At 43.6% G+C, this 22,044-nt stretch overlaps 1 protein-coding gene across 1 annotated transcript in view; it reads right to left on the minus strand.

Moving 5' to 3' along the window:
• Positions 1-25: 25 nt before the first annotated feature.
• POLR3E (RNA polymerase III subunit E) overlaps positions 26-22,044 on the minus strand; it is a 29,499-nt gene continuing 7,480 nt past the window's right edge. Inside the window, exons 5-21 of the mRNA XM_074885554.1 lie at positions 20,750-20,865; positions 20,346-20,428; positions 19,524-19,631; positions 19,011-19,060; positions 18,601-18,720; positions 17,947-18,032; positions 16,867-16,911; positions 16,691-16,782; positions 15,811-15,931; positions 14,160-14,241; positions 11,650-11,709; positions 10,488-10,645; positions 10,136-10,200; positions 8,070-8,566; positions 3,259-3,336; positions 2,232-2,357; positions 26-169 (exon numbers count right to left, since the gene is read on the minus strand). Of these exons, the coding sequence (XP_074741655.1) occupies positions 113-169; positions 2,232-2,357; positions 3,259-3,336; positions 8,070-8,566; positions 10,136-10,200; positions 10,488-10,645; positions 11,650-11,709; positions 14,160-14,241; positions 15,811-15,931; positions 16,691-16,782; positions 16,867-16,911; positions 17,947-18,032; positions 18,601-18,720; positions 19,011-19,060; positions 19,524-19,631; positions 20,346-20,428; positions 20,750-20,865 (1,944 nt within the window). The 3' untranslated portion in view covers positions 26-112. The remainder of the gene's footprint in view (positions 170-2,231; positions 2,358-3,258; positions 3,337-8,069; positions 8,567-10,135; positions 10,201-10,487; positions 10,646-11,649; positions 11,710-14,159; positions 14,242-15,810; positions 15,932-16,690; positions 16,783-16,866; positions 16,912-17,946; positions 18,033-18,600; positions 18,721-19,010; positions 19,061-19,523; positions 19,632-20,345; positions 20,429-20,749; positions 20,866-22,044) is intronic.

Here is a 22,044-nt window from a genome sequence, read left to right on the forward strand (position 1 = left end):
AGTGGGTCAGATCCTGCCCCACACCCCCGAGGCCACGGCATTACTGTCTGTGCCGCCCGCTGCAGGTTTCCTCTTTCGTCCTGGAGATCACTCGAATCCGCCCCCACCGCTGTCAGGACTGCACCGTCCCCTTAAGATACCACATTCCGCCGTAGCTGACACAGCAGTCCTGGGGAGAGAGGGCAAGGCCGTGAGCTCTTGGGAACCACGGCCTGGCTTCTTTTTGGGAACAGCAACAAAAGTCTCCTCGGCGGTGCACAAGGGAGAGCCCCAGTCCCGAGCAGCAGGTTGTCTCCACCCTGGAGACCATATAGCTTAAACGAAGATGACAAACACAAGCAGGGGAAGGTTGAGAGGCCACGAGGACAAGCAATGGGATGGCAGCAAGAAACCGGGCTTCTGGGGGGAGAAGATGGGGATCGTGCAGAAGGCAGCTTAGGAGAGGTGGTGGGGAGAACAGGGGGTAACACAGGCCGAGGTGGAGAGCCTGAAGGGAGCAGCGGGAAGGGGCTGGGTGTGAAAGCAGCTGCCAGATCTGAAGCCTGTTAAGAAACAACGTTCTATGATAATGAACTGAAACCTCAGAACCGTGCTTGGGTAGTCTGACCACACGTTTGCTAAGCTTCCAGCACGCAAGCACCACAGCAAAGGAGTTCAGTAAGTGGGTTTTCTTGTGGCTCATTTTCTTACTGCTATTAGATGAGCACCAAGGCTCTCAAGTTCAAAACTAATGGCATCTCCTTCTTTTGCTCCCACCCTCCCATTTAGGTAATTCAACACAGGCTTAAGTACTGCTACAGAACTGATGCTGTGGAGCTTAAAGGGAAAAAAGTATCAAGTAAGAAATTTAGTGTGGGGGCTAGAAAGAGGGTTTGCAGACTTGATCTGCAGATGCAAAAATACAAACCCTGTCAGTCTGTTCCTCTGTGTATAAAAAAGGAGCACACGCATATGGGGAAATAGAAGTCAACAATTCCAATTTCATTCAAAAAGGAATCCAATCTCTTGTGGCTTAAAGAAACCAGAGAATCTTCCTATTGCATTAATTCATAGTTCTGAACTTTATTTCAGAAACAAAGATAATTTCACACACTTCTGTGACAAACGTATTCAAGGCAAAGAAGCCTGACACAACACAAGGCTGGTCGCATGATGACTTAATGACTTACATGAAAACAGTACCCTCCTTTTTTAGGAGAAGGTATTTTTTCTAGAAATAGGTTATCTGTTAAATAGCAACAGCATCATGAAAAACTAATGCCAGTGCACTGTCTAGATGTTCCAGGAGAGCTGATATTTGAGCTCATCAGTCGCTTGACAAATCTCCCAGCACAGGCAAGCCACATGAAATACTGTCTAGCAGGCAGAAATGTCGGAGCTTATTTTAATACTAAAGCAACCAGGTTCTTTCAAGCAAGACCAGTTTGCTTATTATCACAGGAACAGATCTGTAATTTTTCAAATATGCTATTATTCCGTTTTCAGATGCCAATGTAATAAAATACATAAGCACTTGTCTTATTGAAGTGGGTGACAGTGAGCAAAGGCCCAGCAACAATGATTAAAGTATTACATTAGTTGGCAACTTTCTACTTCGCCATCCTGCATCGCTTTTAAAGCTTGTCAATCATGGCCTGTGTGGTCCCCACTTTATACCTTAAACTGCTTTAGCAAGTAAATGGAGCATCTTCAAAGACAGAGATGAAAGGATTCAAATAAACATTCACAATGAAATGTGTTAACTACTACTTTGCCTGCTTGTTTTGGCTAGGGTTTTGCTCTGCACACTGCTGCACGTCCTGCTACAGAATGAAATGCATTTCCTTCTGAATATGTGCCACTTGTGCTCTTCGGCATTAACCAACAGCAGTCAGCTGGTAAACTCAAAACACTGTGCAGAATCCTCCCACCTCCTTCATGTTTAACTCCACATTATTCAAAAATAACTCTGAAGTACCACATTTACTACACTCTATTCTCTGCTGGTCCAAGATGACAAAGATTTGTCACAATAATACAAAATAATGAGTGAGACAAAATCACTACTCCTTGGAGGGAAAGAAGGTAGAATGAGACAAGCTGAAAACCAGACTTTGTCCACACTCCAACAAGAATTGTTCTATCATCCTCATCATTTATCAATTCAAGGTAAAATATGATCCTTTGCTCAAATCAAGCATTAAAAATTCATTTATTAATTGGATCAAACCCACAATGGAATAGAAACTTACCTTTAACACTCTATCCACCTCCTGCTTGTTTAGATCTTCTCCACATTCTTGACTCAACTGATTCTGGATGACATTCCTGCGCACTCGATAATTTTTCGAAAAGATTTCAAGCAAAACTTGGCGATGCTTTAAGAGAAAATGTATCATAAATACAGGGAAGAACAATTATTCCTATCTTTCCATATTCAAAACTGCATGCGCCTTAATCTGTACAAAACATTCACTGAACTACATTGGAGGATTCTTGCTTCATAACCCTGAAACTGTCCCACGCAGACCTGCTCTCCAGCAGTGCGCCAGCCTCTGCAGCTCTGCAGGGCTTTCTCCACACCCCGTGGCCAGACCTGCACCTGCCCTGTGACACCTCCAAAGGTACAAGAACATGCTGAAGAAGGGGCTGCAACATATTCCTCTCAAATGCTTTCACAGGACTTCATGTGGTCCTCTCCAGCCTGGAGACTGGATACTGGTTGACTCTTTCCTATAAAAATTTATTTAGATCATGGACACAGGAGTTACATTGTCCATCCACATTTTGTTAGGGGCCTTCCCTTTCACTTCATTTACTCTGATAGCAATTAAAACTCAGGAGATGCTCACATATGCTGTAATCATTTCCTATTCTAAGTATAAACATACATCAGGTAACAACATCATTTCATCTCTGGTTAATGTTGCACTACCATCAAAAGAAAAAAAAAATTGGGACTGGATCCTGGGGACAGGCCTGCATTGGAGAATCCTTTCTCCACACAGGTTCAAAATTATTTGCATTCCACTGAGCTAGTTACTGACATATATTTCCAACACGTTTCTGCCCATACCGCCTTGTCTTGACACAGCAATGATCACCCTGCAAGCCAAGAGCTTCCTCTCAGCTGGAAGTAGGTTGGTATTGAAAACTGGACACTTCACCTGGGAAAGAGGGAAACACTACCTACTGTACCAGTTCCAGAAACACAAATTCAAACAATGCCAAATGCTCAATAACCATAGGTTTGGGAATGTTGTTTATTTTTATCTTTACCTGATCGTAAGTGTCACCAGCTTCCCAAAGTGCATAGACCTTTAGTTCATCTGGTGAAGCAGCAGTCTGTGGAGGAAACTGAGAACAAGAGGCTGTTAAAAATAACCATCTATTTAATGAGTTCTGCTTAATGATTCTATGATACATTATCCCTGGACACCTATTACTGAATCAAAAACATCATTACCATGTAATGAGAACTGCTGAAACAACATAAGCTCCTCTCCCACTCCACGCTTGAAGGGGTGACTTTGCTCTGGCAGCCCCTGTGCCTGCTCAGGCACGGCCCGTCCTGCAGCCACGGGGCAGACCCCTTCTCCCAGGCCTGGTGACTTCAACAGAAACCTGATCTGTGTCAAACCTCTCCTCTGGGTGATCCCGCAGCACAGAGACCCCAAATTAGCGAGGGGCTAACTATGGCCAAGGAAATGGGACCATGAGCACCATGGCACCCCAGTGAGTGCCCAAGCCACGTTTGACTGATGGTTCTGGTCACGGTGGAGTAACCCACACCAGCACCCTGGGCCTGGTCCCAGGTCTGGTACACCACCAACCATTTCACAGCTTTAAAAGGGAACTGCTGGGCATACTGGAATCCCATGAATTTTTCGCAGGGACAGTTTCCCACTGGTAGAGGGTCAACCACCATGTACCAGAACAATCCCAGGGCTTGGACCTCAGCTGGTATCTCATGGCAAGACGTCTAGATTTTTTCCTGTCAGCAGCGTTTGCTTCCAGACCATCCAAAGCAGTATTCAACTGAGAGCACCAAGGGGGTCTTTCTGGAGGTTTTTACATTTACAGTAGCAGGTTTTAGAGATTCAGACTCCATCCTGTATTTATCTGCTTCACTGACCCCAAGTCAGCATTACCAGCAAGCACTGTGTTTCTGCTGTATTTGTCATCTCTGTTTTGGGGCAGACTACAGGACTCCAGAAGACTGAATGGTGATGGTCGGTGAACCAGATGCTTGCTCATTTCAGACTCCAAAAATGAAGTGGTTTTGTTTCTTTTTTTTTTTTCCCCTCCATGTGCCAAGCTAGAGAAATACATTTGTCTTTTCTGAGGCAGAGGCCTCACACCCCTGCAGACAGGAAGGAACACAACTGCCTCCACTTCATGCCCCAAACTCCTAAAAAAATACAATACTATCCATTTGCCTTAACATTTCCCCTTAGAGCAGTGACTAATGAGCAATGCTGGAATATGCCTTCACTCCTGACAGACATCGTCCTGTCTGTCGCTAACAATTTATTCCTTGCTAACCACCCATACAACCTAAATCAATCATCTATGAAAAGCTAACAAGCCAGTCCTGATTGTTCCAGTATCCCTCAATCCTGGCTGCTGGTACAAACCAAACCTTTCTTTCCAGCCTCCCTCACACCACACCAAGAGACTTGTGCATCACAGAGTACAAGATCAGCCTTTCCTTTCACGCTTTGCCTCTGATCTTATTGCAAAGGGGAAGAGTTTTGTCCAGTGGGAGCTGCCTGGTGAGATTAGCAGCTTTGGCTCTCACATTGGTCCAAATGGCTGGAATATAACAAGGTTTTACACTTGGTTTAGAGCCAGGATTCAGGTTAATTAGGCTCACAACACCTGACATAATTCTCTTCTCATAAGGGCGCTTGCTTTTGAGGAATAGAATCTCTTGTATGCTTTCAGCACAGATAAAATCAAATACTTCAGCTTCCCTCCAGAAAACAGCTGCAGCAGGAAAGGCAAATGGCACCAGGAGCACCCAGCCACAAGCTGCCTCGCTCTGAGAAAGTGACTCAACACAGACCTGGAGTGCAAACTCCCCCCTCCTCAGCCACAGGTCTGAAATGCAGCTGTGTTCACCTGGCCACTCTGTGAGGAAGCTGCTTCCAAACCAACACACTACTTATTGGGGAAGAAAAACCCACAGAATCTCCTCCTCTTACTCTGTAAACTGTTGCAAACACTGCTGCCAACAGCACCCTGCTCGCTTGCAGCTGTCATACAGCCTGTTCCCAGGAGCGGGAAATGCCATCAGCCACTCTGAAGACAGACATGCTGCTGTCCAAACTGCCTTACTGTCTTGCCATCCGCAGTCCCTTTGCCATTCTATGTTTATCTTAATCTCTCCAGCCTCACGTTGAAACATTTCTCCACTGCCTTAAAATCCTTCTTTAAAATATTTGCCCATGCCCCTTCCTGCTCTAAGCTGCCAGAGCTAGTACAGGGCTTTTAGGAGATGAACTCCTGCCCCGGGTCCCCAGGGCTGCCACGTTAAAACGGAAGCTCTCGGGGAGGAGCCCTTGGCTTTGGGATGTGTCTCAAGCACTGAGCACGCCCTAAAAATAGCCACTGCCAGGCAGCCTCGCATTATAGCTAAACCAGACTGAAAGGGGCTGAGTCTGCCAGAAAAAACTTATCAGCTGGAATAATCCTAGAGGTGAACTGTTGAGCTTACCTCCCCAGGAGCCTGGCATCGGCACCAGCCCAAAGGGCTCACTGTAAGTGCAGGGCTGCATTCCTCTCCCGTTACCCCAGCCAGGCAGGATGCCGGCAATGGTTACATCATTTCCTGATGCCTCAAAAATATCCTCAAGACTTGGGCAGAACCTTATCACTCCACAGACCATGGGAAGGGAGGCGGCAGCAGCCAGCTCCCCCCATGCAACCCCACCAACCTGCAGGAAAGGGGTGCAGATACTCAGGAGCCAGATTCGGGTGCACATGTTTCCCGGGGGTTGGACACAGGCTCAGCCGGCGCAAGCTCCGGACACACGCGCAGCGCCAGTGTCTGCCGAGGACGCCTCTACTCGCCCTCTCTGACGGCAGCAGCAGCCCACTGCACTCAGGTGTATCCGCCCAGGATTCGCTATTTCTTTTCATGTGCTTTTCCCTCCCATTTGAGGACAATACAAAGCACAGACAAGCACAGCACCGTGCAGGTGTCCCCACAGCCTCATCTGCAGCTGGAGTGGCATCTCTTTTGGCTCCCCACAAATATTATTTATCACATACCCTGGGTGCAGTTGGTCAGCTTTACAATAAATCCTGCATTCCCCTGGTAAGGTTTCAGTCGCCGTTTTCAGCAACACGTCTTCTATAATAGGGCAGCATGCAAGCCAAGAGTGTCTTCACCCCCCACAGAACATCATTTTAATTACCTCAGATCATTGATTTTTATCACCAAAGCACTTTCAATTACAGAAAACTAATGAGCAACTATGAAATCCCACGCTAAACAACCCTCCAGACTTTCCCTGAGCTCAGACATCCTCATTGGGATCTGACAAAATTGTCCAGGGGAACAATCAAGAAATACCAAAATATATGAACCCATGCAAAGAGTAAAACCAGTCCTGGCACCTTTGCCATCTGTGCAGAGCATCAGGGGGAGGGCTTGGGGGTAATGATTTACATTACTGATAACAGTACAGGCTTATACAGGCTCCTGTACAAGACCTCAAGTTTTGCAGTAAATTCTGGGCCAGCAGAACTAAAACTTACAGCAGACCTCCAGCAAGAGACATTCCCGTGACCGCTTCTGCACCTCTGCAGGTCTCCTGTGACAGCGTTTTCCAGAGAGAAGTTTCCAACCACCTCTCTTCAGGAGGATTTTATTTTGGTTTTTGAAAAAAATAAACTATCCCACTTTCACTTCTCATAGCCTTTAAGCAAAGAGTGAATGGAATCATTTCCAAAATCCCCAAATTTCCAAAGCAAACAAGTAATAGAGCAGCAATGACCTCAGCTATTGACCACCGGCACAGCACACACATTACACCACATACAAAGGAGAGCCTAGCCAGCACTAAGAGGCAGTTCCAGGCAAACATTACCCCAGGACTTGGAAGCTGTCAGGAGAGAAAGCAGAAAGCACCAAAATCGGTGGTCTCCCTAGTGGCATTTCAAGTCTGTTACTCAGTTCCCAGGTGCCACAGCACGTATTGTGCACACGACTGAACATGTTATTTCTGCCCCCCCCCAGCAAGCCTTACTCCTCAGTGGAGTTTTAACTCCCATGCTCCAGGCCCGCTCTCATCACCCTGCCTGCTTCCTGCTCTTTCTGCCTTGCCTGCTCTTTTGAGCAGTTCACACGTCTCTTTTCCTCTCTCCCCAAAGGCAGCTGACTCCCAAGCTCTTTCTGGTTGCAACCCAATCAGCACTGCCAGATGTCTTGTAAAATTAATTTCCTTTTAGGCTCTTTCCCATGATGCCAAATTCCTTTTCCTTTCCTAAGCGATCTACTGTCACACAAACCTGCTCTGTCTCATGCAATCACACATGTCATTTCCATAAAGACAAAGAAACAAAGACACCTCCGCACAGTCTAGGAGGAAAAGGACTGACCAAAGAAACCTGCTGCAGATATGGTCTGTCGCTTCCCAGAGGGCTCTGCTGGGTGTGCCTTGCTGCTCCTAGGCAGTGAATGTCACCTTTACCCTCCCAACTGTGTCCCTGTCCCTGAGAGAAGGAGCTTGTGCAAGTCCAGGAGAGCTGATGGGAATCTGGGACTGCCCTAGATCATGTTAACAGGGGCGGTTTGGGACAGCAAATCACTGCAGCCCAACAGCTTGGACGTGGAAACAGAGCCCCCAAGACAACTAAGCTATGCAGCATACTGCAGAGCAAAGAAAGCAGAGTGCAGGGCCTGCCAGAAGCAGGACACCAGACAAACCTCCAGCAGCTTCAACATACCCAACATTGGACAGTTACTCAAAGCACATCTGTTCATCCGGACCACCAGCACAGGACACAAACATTTCACAGCTCAGTTAACTGCCCCCCCAATCCCTCCTCCCCAAAGTACACCAAGGGAAAAACATACTTACAGGCACCAAAATCTGTTTGCAGCCAGTGTCCAACACCATGTCCTGTAACATTTTGTCTGAAATGCCACTGAACAACGTATGTCCTGGAGGCAGACTGGCTAAGTGAAGGTTAAATAACCGTTTAAGCTCACTCAGAGTGAGTACAAATTGTTTCTTAAATGTTGACGACACAAATGCCTTCAGTTCTTGGGCTACCCGGTCAATGCAGCCTCCAGGCAAGTGGCCGTTTAAAGAGTCTGCAGAGTCCTCCTCTGCATGGAGGCCGTTGACAATGCCGTTGTTCATGCCCTCATAAGCCGAGGTATCCATTGGCTCCTCATCACTCACAGGCTCCTCTTTAATGCGGATATTGGAAACATCCATCTTGGCTGAGGTGTCATTTGATTTCATCTCTGCCTTTTGCTTCTGGAACTCCTTCTCCAGCTGCCCATAGTTCTGCTTGACTTTTGCTTTAGCCATGTTGACTCTCTGCTCCCCAGAAACCAGCAATGGATGAGCTAGTAAGAAACAAAAGATACCATAAATCTCACCATAACAAGGGCTCCAGTCTCGCAGAATGTTTCTTGAAGGGCTCATGGTGAAATAAAAGCAGGAAACATCATCTGTTTGTGAAATCTAAGGCATAAACTCAGTTTGTTGATTAGATTTTACTTTAGTTATGTGTTGGGTTTTGGGGGGAGTCGGGGGTGGTGAGGCAGCAGGGGCAGTGAGTGTTTTATTTTTTTAAAGACAAACATGTAGGCAATTTTAAGCCAGATGCTTGGGGAAGAGTGTTCCAGTCAAGGAACCTGAGGCAAAGACAAAGTACACTTTTCCAATCTCTAGGGCCTTTTCTGCAAATCAGGAAACCAGGATACAGACTGCTTATATCTCTCTACTTGTGATCCAAACGCCCAACAATATTTTTTTTTTTTTCAGAGTATCTAGTGGGTGGTGGGGCCTGCTGCAGCAACTGCCAGAGCCAGCACAAGGATATTCTAGAGGTATAGTGAGCAGAGTGAAGGGGTTAACAGTGGACCTGAACACTTTCAGCATGAGGTGCACAGTACAAAAATCTGAGACCCTCTTCTTAGTATTATTACTCCCCAGTGAGGGTCAGAAAGGGACTGGAGGGCATCCTTTCCCATGCAATCCCATGCTTCTTTCTTTCCCTGTGTCCTCTCCACACCCAGCTATCCAAAGGTGAAAGGAAGGGGCGTGTTGGCAGCAGAGGAATCCAGTCTCAATGCCAAAGGAGGGAGTGCTGTGTTTAAGGCACACGTTTAAGGCATGCACAGCACACATGCTGTTATCTCCTCTGCTCTTCGATTCGCTAATCCTCTCCAAATAACCCAACACCTAATCCTTCCAAACAGATCAGACACAGGGTATTGAAATGGATTCATATGCTCGTTTGTCAGTTCTGCTTATACTCTTCATTGGCTCCAGTGTCTGGCAATGAGCCAAATGCCTAGTTAAAACTCTCTGGAATCTCAAGTTTTCACAGTCTTTTAGGATTATGGAACAGCTACTTTAATATTCTCACTAGCATCCCTGGTGGAGAAGGATGTCAAAAAGAGACAGCTTCACACCTCCTTACAGCCCCCTGCCAAACACATTCTTCATTAATTGCTCAGCTCTCAACCACACCACAGAGAGCCCTGTGCAAATCAGGGGAAATAAAAAAATCACCTCATGCACATTAGCTTGCAAACCCAGAGGTGAGAATTACTTGTGCACTGGCCCTGTCCTCTCTTCAGGGGCTGCTTATGCCTTTACACCATACAAGCTGCCTTAAATGAAGAAGTGGATAACAGAACCAGCTGATTTTACACTATCAAACAGTGAGTCCCCAGTGCCAAGGAATCCTCCCTGCTCTGCTACAAGGATGCTACGGGAAGCCTATGTCACCCCAACATCAGTGACGTTAGTACAGAACAAGATCTGTCTCCAATAATCCATAGGAAATGGCAAGAGAGGAAAAATATTAAACAAGACCGGACCCCACCACGCTCAGAAGCAGAGAGGAACTATGAATATGGAGGGATGCATGTGCTTCAAGATGATCCAAGCACAATTCCATTTACCTGATTGTGCCTCTTGTTTCTTTGGTGTCAAATGCTCCTTTAAGAGATTGTAGACCTTTTCTAATCTGAAAAACAAAGATAAAATATACCAGGACAGTTTCAGCTGTTCTGCCTGCATGCAGCCATGCCAGCTCTGGCCATCAGGTAGAACACTCAATTCCTCCAGGGAGCCAAGAAACAGGGATTACTTTAACGATGCAGTGACACCCCCCACCACACCACTGCCTGGTGACTGTGAGGGGGAAATCTTTGAGGCAATACAGATCAAAATATCTATCCATGTCTACAGAAACTTTGTACTAGATAGTTCTCTGGTTTTAGTTTATTCCCCAAAATAAAACAAGTCATTTACTTGGCCTGAATGCCCATCCACAGCATATGTTGCCTCTGAACTATATCTGGATGCTTCTTAACAAAGTCTTCATCGTAAGGGAGCATGAACTCCCAACCTTTGTTTATTCTTGCCACAGACATGTGCTCTAGGAAGTCTTTCACATCTTCTGGGCAAAGCTAAAGGAAAAAGATAATATGGAAGTCAATTTACATAGGACACATGCAGCCATCCAGCAATGGGCATTGTTCCATGAGACAGGAAGAGCTGGGCTGATTGGGTACACCTGGGACACCTTCATGAATACACACCCTGCTAAGTCAGAAATACTCATCCTCTGCAGCACCAACACTTTCACACAATGTTAAAAGCACAGGACTTCAGAGAGCTGTGGTGATTAATCACCTGAGAGTCAAATAGCTCATGGCATGTTTTGTGAAGAAGAGGGAGTTTCCAAACTGAGATGAAAAGACTATTGTGAAGAGAAGCATATTCTACAACGTTAATCTTATTTTAGAGCTGCAGGTCAGACATGCTGCACATGCACAGATTTTAAGCACCACTGGATCTTACATTCCAAAAATAGATGGTCTGTGCATAAATTGACTCCTGTTTTATCATTTTACTGCCTTTTAAGGAAATTATTTTTTGTCCTCTTTACTTAATGTTTCTCATTCACTTGCCAGTTTTAACAGAATATTCAGGTGCCCGAGTTGCTTTAAAGCTTTTATTCAATATTGACAACTGGCAAATGCTGACAGAAGAGTTGCTCTTTTGTAACACACCCAAACCAGAGTAGCTAGTGTGGACTGCACAAGCACTCATCTGCTTTGGTGCACGATCAGGCAGCTTAATTCAAACTGTGTCTGGCTTTCCACTGAAACAGATGAGAGGACAAGATGCATTCCAGTGGCTCATCTACAAGGCCAGTCATATCCTGTGGAGTCGTGGTATCTGTAGGAGCTGCTTGAAACATTTCTAAAAAGAATACGTATCTAAACCTATTCCAAAGCGAAGGCATGCCTGGTGAGCAACACTGCAAGTCAGCTGTAATGCAGATGCTGTGAACCTGAGAAAAGGCTTGCAGCAGCATCCACTACCAACCTACAGACAATGTCCAACACTTATCACCAACTTCTGATTTAGGAAGGAAAAAAAAAAAAACACCAAAAAAACCACTCACTTTTGTAACTGCTGCCACTTCCTTTCTCACAACCCAGCGGTCCTGTGTGAACTTCCACATCTAGGGAGGGAACAAATGAGAAAAACCTAGTAACAGTAAAGCAGTTGCTTTACTCAAGTTGTAGTAACGACCCTGTTCAATGATGTTACCAGAAAAATGGAAACCCCGTTCCTTTCAAGAATGTGGAATTAGGCGATTCTCAGCCAGGTAGTGGGAAAACTTTCTGGCCTGTTCTGTCCCCAAATGGCCATGAACACAGTATCAAAAGCTTCAAGAGTCCACAGTTTGCCTTGGTGAACCTGTGACTACAAAAGCTATGTAGAACCACTTGAACTCAAACTCCATTTAGCTTCAAAACACAACAACAAAAAAAGATCCACTGCAGTGATATTGGGACTCCAGAAGTCATACCTGAGGCTCAGCTTCTCACATACCTCATCATCAACCTAAAGAAACTCTTCATCCACTTCTGTTAATGCAGGGGCCTGTACAGGCTGATGACTTTGCCCTTCTGCAGCACACAGCCACCTAGAAACTGCCTGTTCCCTTCTTCAATGCACACCACAATCACTGACAGTTACGCCGAGATGGCCTGTCACTCACATACTTGTCCCGTTAATGGAAAAGCTAGGTGCTCTGCAGAGCAGCTCCCAAGGTCTAACACTCCAGGAGGCAGCTGCTGAGAGCAGGCTAACAGGATACGTGAGGACTTGAACAGAACACTGTCTGAACATGACCTTTGATTTCTTCCTGTCTTCATTTAAATAGACTACAACCTCTTTTAGTCTGTGTGTATTAATAATGTTGTGCAGAATTCAAAATCTCATTACTGCCAATTTCTTCCAGCCCTACAACGTCATCTGTGCATCCTTCTCTCTGATTCAGCTTCTCTCTGCCCACAAACACACAAAACCACCACGCTCACTTTAGGGCACAGGGTATTTCTGTTTTGAAGCACAAGAAGCTGCTGTCCAAAGGAAGTAGATCTATCAGCTCTCTTTGCACACAACTCTGAGGCAGCCATTTCTCATTAGGCCCTTTACCCTCAACTAGAGCAAATGGTAGTCATGTCCTCTAAACTTATTATGTGAGTCTCTGGGGTAAAAACAGACACTTTCAGAAAAGACAGAAATTACCTTTCCCCCTCCCCAAAGTACAGCATGGAACAGGTGGACACTAAAAGTCACTATTGGCCATAAATATTTTTAACCTTATTAATTACTTTACACAAACGTATACAGAGAAATAAAGTTCACTTTTTAAGCTAGAACACGTTTTCTCCACAGACGTAATACAGCATTAGGTACTATTTCTGAGTCTTATGACCAGACATTTCACTTTGTCTGAAAGCCAGAAATATCGATGCTTTCTATTTTCAAACCTTTTAACTTTTTCCTTGTTGTAGAGCTCATCAGCAAATTACTTGCCTTTAAGATCAACACAGATCCATTTCTCATGCAAAGTGTATTTGACATAATTCAAATGAAAATAATTTATCTTCACATCTTAATCGTTAAAACACTACCGCTTACTTAACTGAGCATAATAATTTCTGGTCCCTAGAACTTTACACACGACGTGTCAGCTAATCTGCTGTGTCCTAAAGACTTATGTCACTGGGTCACCTGAATCCAGGTCTTGGCGTGGTAGTGTCCTGGGCAGACATCAAGACACAACAAAAAGTCAGTTTCAATCACCATCAGTTTTACCTTACACTAGTTCCGCAATATCCCAAAAGTCTCTTGCACAGCATGCTCCTATTCAGAGCTAAATCTCATAAACAACCTTTGCAAACAAGGGAAATAGTCAGGTCTAACTGAAAAAAATGAGAGCAATGCACTTGTCAGCTTCTCTTTGATGGGGCGGAAGCTATAAATTGAATATGAACTTAGGAACCACTTAGGAACTTGATCTTTCCATAGTTAGTGAAAATAAACACAATGCAGAGGTTGTTCCTTTTGCTGTGGTTACATCTGTGTTTACAAGACCTGTATTCATTTCAACTTCCATGTGCAGCTACTGCTCACAAAAGGTGCCTGGGAACAAAGTTCTTTCACTGATTAGCTGCTCTGGGGAATAAAGTCCTTTTTAAAGATCAATAGTGCATGCTCAGGGAGCACAAGGCTTACCCACACTACCCTCCTGAGACCTCACAGTCCTGAGCCCACAGAAATATATCTGGAGAAACAAGAACGTTATTATCCAGACCTGGCTTTTCTGTAAGCCCCACATTGTGGGGGCTATGTGATAGTGGCTCTACAGCATGTGTTAGAAAGGGATGAATACTATTAATGACAGATGATCTGAACCTGCCAGCCAGCCACAATGTCAATCTACACCAACACTCCCATGACAGACTTGTAACAACACCTTCAGAATTAAAGTACAAATAATTTCTTTGGAGGAAACACCTTACTGCAGTGGAGCAGCAGAGTTTTGCAATGCCATGGCCTCTCAGGGAAACTTCACCTGTGTTTTCCTTTAAAAACAACAAACACTTTTATACTTACAACAAAGTCTCTCCCTCTACAGAGCACTTCTGCAGGGACTCCACTATGTGGACTAGAAGTATCTTTCGGATAGAGGACATCACTGTTAATTAAAAAGGAAGACAGATTAGTTACTAGGTACTCCAGAAAAACGGCATCGGTGAAGATTAACATAACAAACATGTCCTCCCTGTTCTGCAGTTAAATTATACCTTTATCCAAAGCATGTTTTTCATTAAAGGAATTAATATTGGTGTAATTACACCACTGCAATTACACTAGTGCAAAAAGGCTTACACCAGCAAAGCACAGCCTTGTGGCTAGCAGATGCATGCAGAGGTACAAGTTCTGCTTTGTTCTTGCAAAGCCTATCCTCCCTTGGATCAGTGTAAACAAGACCAGATTGATCCTAAGAAATGCTTAGGCTAACCTGGTACGCAGCCTTGAAGGCAGCATTTAGCCAAAATGCTGATGTATGGGCATAAGGGTTTTTTATTTCCTTCCCAGCAACCAAGGGCTTAAGAGAACAATACTACAAAATGTCACGTTCGAACCAAACAGCCCTGAGACCAACACTACGCTGTGCCCTTGTCTGCTTGCCAGACCAACTGGATGACATTTGTTAGCGTGCTCTCCAAAGCCTCAAGGCAATCCAGGTTCATGATCTTGATCCTACCCAGGCCAAAGAAATGGGTCTCCTCTCCATTTAAAGCTCTGATGTGTGCATGTGCTGCTCTGTGCCCAACCACCACAAACACGCCACATCTACTAAAGATATAAACGTCCTCCCTGGACAAATAGCAAAGAATCAGCTATAACATAGAAACAATCTGAATGCTAACATACTGTCTTTTAACCTGCTTCCAGCTTCCTTCTGGAATGGCTGGAGGGACAGCAAGGGCTGCTGTAAGAACTGTTCACATTGCTAATACAGGCCTGTACCACAATAGCTGAAACACATCCTGCTAACAGACTTGGACTGGTAGCTGGTGCCACTCAACACACAGAGCTATTCCAGAGACTAGAATTCTCCGCATGCAGTGCTCCACCCAGGTAAAAAAAATCATACTGCACTTTAGGCTTCAATTCCCAGTGGGATGCTTTATCTGAATAAACAGGAGAAGGATACAGAATCCATTTCATGCAGTACACTCAGTACCCCACGCCTGATTTATTGAACAGGTAATGCCTTCTAAAGGGTAGTTTTCAGCTGACAAGAGCAGCATCCCCTGATGAACAGCAAGGTGACTGCACAAAGATCTTTCTTTGACTGAATTTAGCTAAAAAATACTATAGCTGACATTGGTTTAATTTTCCGTGTTTATATTTGATGCTAACCTCTGGAAGAGTTCAGGACAGTCCTCTCACAAAAGAACATGAATGAGGACAACATCAAACACCTGACATAAATTAAAATACAGATTACATCACTGCTCAGCCATAATTTTAGCTGGGGTAGGTACTAAGATATCATCCTTTAGCATCAACCCTTTGAATTTTGGATATCTGACTGCACTAAAAAGCACCAAACATTAAATCATGATTTTACAGTACTGTGAGTTAAGAACATGGCTACTTTGGTACACAAGGAAAATGAGTATATAAAATCTATTGTTCTGATCCTCTCCTTAAAAGCAGAAAACCATGTCCCAGTAACAAAGACGAGCCATACCTCTTCACCACCCAGTTTCCCTGGACCAGCATTGCCACCTGCTGTATACAGCGGAGAACTGCCGTAGAGTCAGTCCCAGAGCCTAGCAAACTCATCAGATTTGCAAATGGCATGACTTTCACTGAAAGGCAAAATACACACCAGATTAAGGGTTTCTTCAATGTACATAATACAGACACAGATTTACAAATCTAGGATACTATGATTTACGTTGAAGTTCATGGTCAACGCTGAAAAAACCCAAAACCTAAGTTCTAAGTGTCCTCCCCTGCACTATAGTTGTCATCTGTTCTAAAAATATCTGCTGGTGTTGAATCAAAGTTGATTAGCTTATCTGGTCCCAAATTAACGCATTAATAAAATTTTTTTAAAAATTCTATGCCTTTGTCAACATCTGGAAACAGAGATACCTGACGAGACAGGAAGCTCCTGAGGCAAAGTCCTCAGGATCTGCTCTCATCAGAGAGAAACTCTGAGGAAACAAAACAAAATTCCTAGATGACACTCATAAAAGTGCCCATTACTGAAAACATCCCAGAAAATGCCAAAGTGCAGCTTGTTGCATTAACCTTCAACTTATGATCCATCCTCACACCTCACATCCCAGGAGATACCTGCAGAAAGCTATCATCAGATTAGAAATTATTCTAAGAGTAAATTGACTGCAAACATACAGATCGGCAGTCAGATCTGCTGTTACTGCTCTCTGCACAGCAGGTCTTCTTAAGGAAAGGTTCGGGATTTGGATTCTTCACAGAATCAGAGCGCCAGGAAGACTGTCTGGTGGGGTGACAGCACTGGTACTACTAGAAAAAGTACCTTATCTCAGGCAATTAGAAGTCACAAAGTAAGGTGCAAATGTATTACAAAAGCTACAAACCGTTCTTCATCAGGATCTTAATCTGATCAGCAAGGGGTAAAGTTCTCAGCTGGGCCATAGAAAGCACATTGCTTGGAGCCATTGGTTTGTCACTGCAGATAAACAAGCAGATTTGCAGCCCATGAAAAAGAGCATCCAGCCAATATGGACTTCGAACATTCTGTACAAACACTTACTTCTCTTCCTCTATGCTTGGAGGCATCAGCATCATTAAATATTCACTAGAAGAAAAGAAAAAATATCCTTAAAATGCTTGTCTTGGGACTTCCCAAGTTTAAGTACAGTTATTCCTTGCTTAGAGCAATCCTACTTGTGTGAATCTACAAAACAAACGTTAGCCTGAAAAGAAAGCTCTCCCCTTTTCTCTCCCATCTTCCTCTGTAAATTCAGGACTAGTAAAAGCTATTGACACTCAACTGCCCAAAGAGAAGGTATGAAATAAATGGGAGTCAGAATTCCAGCTCTTTTGGACAGAAGAGGTGTCCAAACAGAGGAACTGCAAGAGCAATACACTGAACACAGGTGCTCTGACACAGCAGTAAGAGGGCTCCTGTGAAGTCCTGTGGACAGAAAGAATCAGGCCAGCAACAAGCAAAAAGTCTTTTCCAGCCATGTAATTACCAGTGTCTGGGAGGAACGAATCAGATACAAAAGACTTCTCGGAACACCTAGTACTGTTCCACTGAGGTGTTAAATATTAAGAAAAACACACCCACAGCATTAAACAGGCAGAGAGTCTGACACTTTCCTATTACTTGGGCCATGGTTGTATCAGATTATAGCAAAGCATTAGTATTGACTGCACCATGGGAAGATTCCTGTATAACTGCAGTCACCAAGAAACCAAACAAGTTTCAGGTAGTTTCAGGTGTTTCTCACAAATCACAAAAGAAAGTTTTCTAAGATTTGCTAACAACTGAAGTTATTGGCTTCAGAATTTTAATTTAACAAGAAGGAGCTTTTGTTTTACTTTTCCTTTACAGTATTTGCAGTCCCAATAATGCAGGATTGTGATAACATACAAGAGACTACAATCCCAAGTGCAAACAAGTGGTTTTAACGTCAGACTACAGGGAAAGAAAGAAAGCAACCTGAGTAAGTTGAAGGTTAGTTCCTGTATTTTTTTAAACAATTCCAACTTTTATCATGGAGAGAATTATCAAAGAGCAGACTTTTAAAGAATATACCTGCTTATTACTCTGAAAACAATCCTAACAAATTACTGCAATTTCTGTAGGAAACCATTAAACCATTACCTGGGAGATTTAATTAATTCCGTGTTTTCAGCAAGGCCATGACCCTGACTAAATAAATACTGGCGCTCGTGTTCAGAACGGCTATCCTGGAGATATGGAAAAAAGCAAGAGTCACTACCACGTACTGAAAACATACAAAATGCCAGAGAGCTGGATTCCTCATTCCAAACCATGACCACCCTGTCATTACTGCATCACTCAAGTGTTCCACCTCACTAGCTGATGTTCTGCTTTCACTTTCTTGAACAATGCTCATGTGATGTGGGAACACTTCTGTTCCTATGACTCCAAAAATCTCCTGACTGACATGCGTGTGGGTCAAACAGGATTTCTGACACTCAACTGACTGGGTTCCCCAAGTCTTTCACAAAGTTCAGTTGATAATTCAAAGACCTGAGTGATTCTTGTGCTCAGATCCCCCCTTATGTTTGTCCAGCTCTCAGTTTTAAAACTTTTCCAGCATGGAGACCACAAAGCATTATCCAGCGGTGGAGATACAGAGCACTGCAGGGTCTGTTCAAGCCTCCAGGCCTACTTTTCTTCATTATTTTTTGATGATTCCCTGATTTCCATGGGCCCAGATTTAAAAACAGTTCTAGACCTCGCTGAACCTTCAGGCCCAGGCAGCCTCCTCAGTAGCCAGCACACACCAACCTTCAAGCCATAATAGTGTAGATGAACCCAGTGCTCTTCTGCTTGTCTCTTCTGCAGGAACTCATAGGACTGAACACGTCGTTGACGAGCTTGTTCAGTCTCAGGGCGGGAGAACCGTACCTAGATGATTTGCGCATCATTAAATACAGCCCCCAAACCCTTGAAACAAAACCTGCATTACTTATTTGGTAAGTAAGTAACAGAAGCTAGGGGCTGTAGCTCAAATGAGTCACCTCTTGCTGCCAGTGCCATTTTTATGCTTGTGCAACAAGGGCAAGTCCATCTTGCTTCCCCCCTCCCAAGCCCAGGATCACCAGGACTAGCTGAGGTTCCTTTTATTTGGATGTGAATTGTCATGCTTTCTTGTGAACTGTTGCCTGAACTATCATAAAAAGGGAATTTGGACATACAGTAATTTGCTTAACATCATCTTCAGCTTCATCCTGGGATGAATCACCACCTGCCAAAAACCACAACAGAGTAAACACACCACTGCAGTAAAAGAGCCAAAGCCAATCTGTAACTGTCTGGGGGCATGTGCAGGAAGAAAGCGGAAACCATGGGTGCAATCCCAGCTTGCCTAACTATGCAATGTATGACAGCACCACACTGCTCCTATGATAGCTCTCCCATGAGCCTTGCAGTGCAACTTTTCAGCGGCAGTGGTGACACACTCCCTACTGCTGCCCTTTGACACTACCCACCACCTCCCATCCCACTGCCAATCCCCTACACTGTGCCCACGAAACCATTGATGCAGCTACACTGAAAATAAGATCAGTGAAACAATCTGAGAAACGGCCTTATAATCAGTATGTTGTTACAATAAACACCTTCACAATATTATGACTCTTATCAGTAAAATTATAGAGAGAACTTTTATCTCACCTCCCAAAAGAAAACACAACTCATGGAGTATTTACCTTCATTAGCAGCTTCTCTTTCTCTGTGTTTTGCATCAGCCTTGTCCAAGTAGGTGAAGCTTGGCCTCAGCTGAAGAATTCCATGTAGTGGAGTGAGGTGAAGTTCACCTGAAAAAGAGAATTAACATTGGTTAAATTGGTTTTTTCCACTGCACAAGGACAGCACTTTTCATCATCTTCGTATCTCTGTAAGGGCACAGCTTCAATTGAACATAAATATTTAATACGGTAAAACGTAAAAAGGGATTGAAGTGAAAAATTCATCCAGTGCTCAGGATTTCAAAGGAGTATGAAAGACCAAGACCTATTTCTGTTACTATTCTGTGTTGAAACCAGATCTTGTACAGAGCCACATTCTGGTTCAGGACAATCATTCAGGACAATCCCAGTAAAATAGTCACCACTAAGACAATCTACATATTTTCATTTCAAATGATATCAGACCAAAACTCTGTGATGGCATTAGGGGACAAGAGAGTTGAAAAAGTGTTGAATAGGAAATGAGACAGACACAATTAGACGGAGATAGTAATATAAATAACAATGATAAATTTATGCTACAAACGTGTATTATTTCAGGCCACCATGCACTGTTAAGATCCTGGAGGTATCTACAAACCCACAGCGTTCTTATATATTATTTATAATTTTGCTAGACCTTCTCAAGGACTCTGGGGACACTGATAAAGAAAAATTTTCCTTTCTTTAAAGATGCATCAGTCAATTAAAACCTAGTCTGAAAAAAACCCCCCAAACAGGTCTTATTTTAACCCTGAAATGTGCATGTTTCATTGACATGAGGGGTAAGCAAAAGAAACTTACCTTTTTTATAAACAGCAGCTGCATAGCGGGAAACATTACTCGCAGCTTGCGAAGAGCAGAAAGTTTGCTTGTCCATCAGCTTCCTGCAGACAGATGAATACTGTGAGATTGTATTCCACAGGCAATGTGGCATACAGATGTTAAAAGTCTGAAATCACCAGTTCTCAAAATGGAATATTAACAACTGCAGCAAATATATATACTCATCCTTCTGTTTTCAATTCAGAATTCATGAAGCACACCAAAAAACCTAGGTCACTTCCAAGAATACTTGCTATATAAGTGTCCAAAGCACCCCTGAGACTGTACGGCCACTTGGTTCTCACTTTTCCCTGAAGGTCTGGTGGATATACATGTATCTATGCTCACCACAAGAAGGGAATGAAGGCAAAGAGGACACCTACGAGGAATAGGTACTTGTTTCATCTGTACACGTGCCATCTACATTGAGAGCAATCTGTTCTCCCTTGCTGCGACAGTAGTTAGGATTCAAAGTATCAATGGCCATTTCAAGTTCAACCTAAAAAATATGAAAGGAAAGACAGCTGATTACCATGGCAGAACTCCAAACATATCAATTAAAATTCAGTCTCATACTTGATAACATTTTCATAGGTTTACAGCAAATTCAAATACATAAGCAGCATCATTCAAATCCACAGGGCAAACCTCATGCATGGAGTTGAGCATATATATGGGGTTTTGTAGGATGGGGACATTTTAACAATAAGCTAGAGATCTATAAACTCCCATGTAAATTAACAGGAGCAGAGAAACAAAAGTTATTTAGGCAGCCTTGAAATACACCTTCACATTGTTGGATACCTTCCACTACATTACCAGTCTAGTTTACTTATCAAGTAAACAAGCAATATCCCCATCAGTGAGGATCCATTCAGAATCTCTCAAACTTAAGGTATGTTTCCTTCTAGCCTGGGTACCAAGCAGTATAAAGTAACTGTGTCCTCTTCAGAGGCAAAGAGGCCTCAATTCTGGTAAGATTGAGACTGCAGCACTTACCACTGACTTCATAGTTGTTTCTGATTTACACTGGTTGAAGTACAGAAACAAGCTCCAAGCTTTTAGTTACAAGAAGAACTATTCCCCATCTCAAACTTTAAACTTCAGACAAATGTTAAAAAATAAGTGTTTTCCTGCATAGCACTTCTCTTTATATACTATAACAATACAGCATATATTCTTCCTCAGGGTGTTCCAAATCCCTTATAAATCCATATATCACAGCTATTGCCTCATTTTCTTCCCTTTTACATTACTCGCAGACTGAACTAGTTAAAAGTCCCTGGATGAGACAGCAGATTTACAAGTCTGCACAGGGCTTACAATGCAAATGCTTGCTAATTTTAATAGAAGACTTCCTGAACACAACACGCATCCAAACTCCAAAGTTCACCCAAGCACTCTCCTTAACCATTTCCCAGAACAAGATCCTAGTATCACAGACATCTACTGCTGCATTTTTTAAATAAGGCATTTTAAAATCATAGCCACAGTTTTGGGATACATTTGCGAGGAAGTGTAATCAGCCTGGCTTTGGCTATACTTTCACTACCTATACAACCACACTGGTTTCAGAAGGCCTGATGATGATCCACAGTCAGGCAAGAGAGAAATCAAGACCCACACTGACACTGAAAGACAGAGCATGCCTCCAAAGTTCAACCCTTCTCTGAACATT

This window comes from Strix uralensis, chromosome 16 (genome assembly GCF_047716275.1).
Source record: "Strix uralensis isolate ZFMK-TIS-50842 chromosome 16, bStrUra1, whole genome shotgun sequence".
NCBI lineage: Eukaryota > Metazoa > Chordata > Aves > Strigiformes > Strigidae > Strix > Strix uralensis.